At 54.5% G+C, this 3,407-nt stretch overlaps 1 protein-coding gene across 1 annotated transcript; it reads right to left on the bottom strand.

Moving 5' to 3' along the window:
- Nucleotides 1-721: 721 nt before the first annotated feature.
- On the bottom strand, nt 722-2,716 carry LOC121837260 (serine/arginine repetitive matrix protein 1-like). The gene has a single exon (XM_042292844.1). The coding sequence runs from the start codon at nt 2,714-2,716 to the stop codon at nt 722-724; it is 1,995 nt and encodes a 664-aa protein (XP_042148778.1).
- Between the last annotated feature and the right edge of the window lie 691 nt (nt 2,717-3,407).

Genomic DNA, 3,407 nt, shown 5'->3' with positions numbered 1-3,407 from the left:
CCCAGCAGCGACAAGTGCTTCGCTTTCCTCCCCCGATCCGCCAGACCAAAAAAAAATAAAGACAACCCCCCTCCACCTACTACCTAAAATCTCCCTCACTCGACACTCGAGCTCAGGCTGTCACTAAGCCCTTTAAAGTAAACCATACCCTAAACCAGGCAGACAGAAACAAAAGTTATGGTAGCGTGCTTTGACGTAAAAACACAATCACAAAATCAAGATGACCCTTTCCAAGGATTTGAAACAAACAAAAAACTTTACAAATTTGTACAATCCGATCATGGAGCTCGTTCACGTCTTAGAAGCCCCGGCTTAGCTAATCAGTGTTCCTCTTTTAGCTGTGCCCCTTTTTACCTCGCGTCGAAGGCCTACTACCGTGAAGCGAGATAAACTTTAGAGCTTGCTAACACATCACACTGCGGCTCAACAAAACGCGAAAACGGACTCCCGTGAAAAGAACACATTACGTACCGTTACGTAACTTACATAGGACATATCCCTATTAAATTCAAGCGCCTCCTCCATAAGGCAAACTATACCGAGGATAAAACCGCTTTAAAAGAACTCTACCGCCGACGCAACGAACTGAAGCCGAACAACACGCAAAACTCAGACTCCCGAAAAAAGAAAAGCTATTCATACTACTTGCTAAGCCGACTTAAGCCTTCCCCTTTTCTGGCGGCCTCTGCCTCGTCCGCTTTCACTGGCGAGAACTAGCGCTCTAACCTACACCCAGTCTGTTCTCGGTGACACTCTCACAAGAAAAGCCCTGGTCCCCAGACTCGAAAGTTTCCTCAAAGCCACAGTCGGAAAGTTCTGACTTGATTTCCGCATCTGACTTGATCTCCCGCTGAAGAAAAAGCTGCGAGGCGAGCACGCACTCATAGGACCCGAGGTACTTGGACGAGATTGAGGATTTGTCCAGCAAGGTTCCTGCATTCTGTCGATCATCTTCTCTTCTCGTCGTGGAAGCATGAGACGAATGTGACGGCTTGACTCTCGGCTTCCTTACGCTGCGTGACTCCTCGCAGCCTTCATTCTTCTCGTCCGAGCGGCTCTGTCTCGTCATTTCCGCATCTGGTGTAAATTTGCTGGTGTCGCCTCCAGGCCCGTTGCTCGCACTTCTGGTCTGGATCGATGGCTCCTTGGGATAGGTGTCCTGGCGTTTGCTTTCTCCCGGCCTCGAAGAGAACTTTCTGGAGTTGCGCGCACTGAGCCTTTTAAAGCGCCGCTGCTTCGAACCTTTTTGCTTTTTCAGCTTTGGCTTCCTAGCGTCACCGCTGTGCTCCTTGCTCCTCCAGCCGCTGTCGGTTGGTGCTTTCTTGGGGTGGATATCTTCACGATTTCTGTCTCCCAGCCCAGACGACGGATTTCTCTTTCTGGAGTTGCTCCTCTTCAGCTTCTGGTGACGTTGTTGATTTGATGGGGCCGGGCCGGATTGGAGGGCACCGACCCTGCGCAGCCTTCTCTTCTTGGGTCTCTTTTGAGTGAACGGCCCGCTCATGTCGGCGCCTGAGTTGTCGCCGTCAGACTTGCCGTGCCTTGATCGGGATGACCTCTCGGACCGCCTGCGCTTCGGATCCTCTCGCTTGCCCAGACTTAACTCTTCCTTGTCGCAGCCAAGCCCCTTGCTTTCGCAGCCGCTGTCCGTAAATACTTCCTTGGGATGAATATCCGCGGGATTTCTGTGTCCCAGTCTCGACGACAGCTCCCTTCTGCGAGACTCGCCTTCGCCAGATTTCCAAAACTGCCCTTCATCAGAAATGTCCGCACCAGGACGGAGAACGCTGATCTCGGGCTGCCTCTTCCTCCTATGTCTTTTCCGTCTGGACGGACACCCGATGTCGTTCTGCGATGGAGACGAGGTTTTCGAGGGACCCTGCTCCGGATTTTCCTCATCCAGCCTGGTTCTCTCCGCGCTCCCCTTGGATCCCTTTCTCTTGCAGCCGCCGCCGGCTGATGGATCCTTGGGATGGGTGCCTCCGCGCTTCCCCCTTTCCGGCCTGGACGACTTCTGCTTCTGGCTCGACGCGTCGCGCCTCTGTTGACGTTGCTGATCAGAATCGTTCGGAGCAGGACGGAAAACACTGACCCTGCGCTGCCTCCTCTTCCGTTTCTTCTTTCCAGAAGGACGGCTCGAACAGGACACTTTTTCTGAGCACCCCTGACTCTGGTCTCGCTCGTCCAGCCCCGGCTTGGTCTCGGAGTTCCACGGGGGACGGCCAGGACGACCCACTTCCTGCTCCGCCTCCCCATCCGCTGACTTCTCCACGTTGCTTTCCTCGAGTTGGATAGACTTCCGCGGCGGCATCACCATGCTGGCCTTGTCTTCGTCCCCCAGGAAGCAGACGTCAGATGCTTGAGAGGCCTCTTCTCTTCCTTTGGCGGGATCCCCTCCAACTTCCAGCACTTCAGGTCTGGAGTCGGCGTTGTGCGGAACGGCGTCGGTAGTCCCGTCGGCACGAAGACCCTGGTCGTCGGTTAAATTGAACTCTTCCTCTTCAACCTTTTCTTTCTGACCCACCGTCTCTGCCGCTACCTGACGCGTTCTAGCTCCGCTTAGTGCAACCGCTCTTTCCCTCCTGGACACAAGGTCTTTTTCTCGTGGCTTCGGATCACCCTCGTACGTGAACCAGTGAGGAAATGTCGCTGCTAGGTACTTCGAGTCTGTGACCTCTACTACTACCGTTCCTCTCTGAGACCGAACTTCTTGCATCAACGTTTCAATCTCGAGCCTTTTCTCCGCCAATTCACGAACCCGCTTCTCGCGTTCGCGTTCGCGTTTTTCGTCCCGCTCCTGCTTTTCAGCCTTCGCTCTTTCGTCCCGCTCCCGCTTTTCAGCCTTCGCTCTTTCGTCCCGCTCCTGCTTTTCAGCCTTCGCTCTTTCATCCCGCTCCTGCTTTTCAGCCTTCGCTCTTTCGTCCCGCTCCCGAATCAGCTCCCAAGCCTCCTGAAGCTCTACGTCGGACACTTCCTTTTCGCGAAGTAGCTCCATGATCGGCTTTCTTCGCCTTGCCTGCCCCACGCTTATGCCAAGCTCCTCGCATAGCGCCACCAACTCAGGAATGCGTAGCTTACAGACTTCCATGATCCCGAGTGTCGCAATCTCCCTCCCCTATCTAACTCAGTCAGCTTGAACTTCGCTTTTTCTGAGCCGAAAGGGCAGCCTTCTACTCGCGTACCTAACACTGAGCAAAAGGTCTGGCAAATCAAGGGAAAATTGCAAAGCACTCACCCGTACCAGGAACCATGAGCAGGCACGTCATCCCGCCGCTGCCAACCAGTTGTTGCGACCGAGGAGTTCCCCAGGCAGCCTCAGGCAGGGCCAGGCGAGGACAGGAACCGCAGGCCGACTCCAGGCAGGGACATCAGGAGACGGGAGGGTGTCTCGCGATAAACTCTGTTTT

The sequence above is a fragment of the Ixodes scapularis genome, unplaced genomic scaffold, assembly GCF_016920785.2.
Source record: "Ixodes scapularis isolate PalLabHiFi unplaced genomic scaffold, ASM1692078v2 PGA_scaffold3__209_contigs__length_174095766, whole genome shotgun sequence".
NCBI lineage: Eukaryota > Metazoa > Arthropoda > Arachnida > Ixodida > Ixodidae > Ixodes > Ixodes scapularis.
Note: the sequence above shows the minus strand (reverse complement) of the source record. Positions and strands in the feature narration are given on the sequence as shown.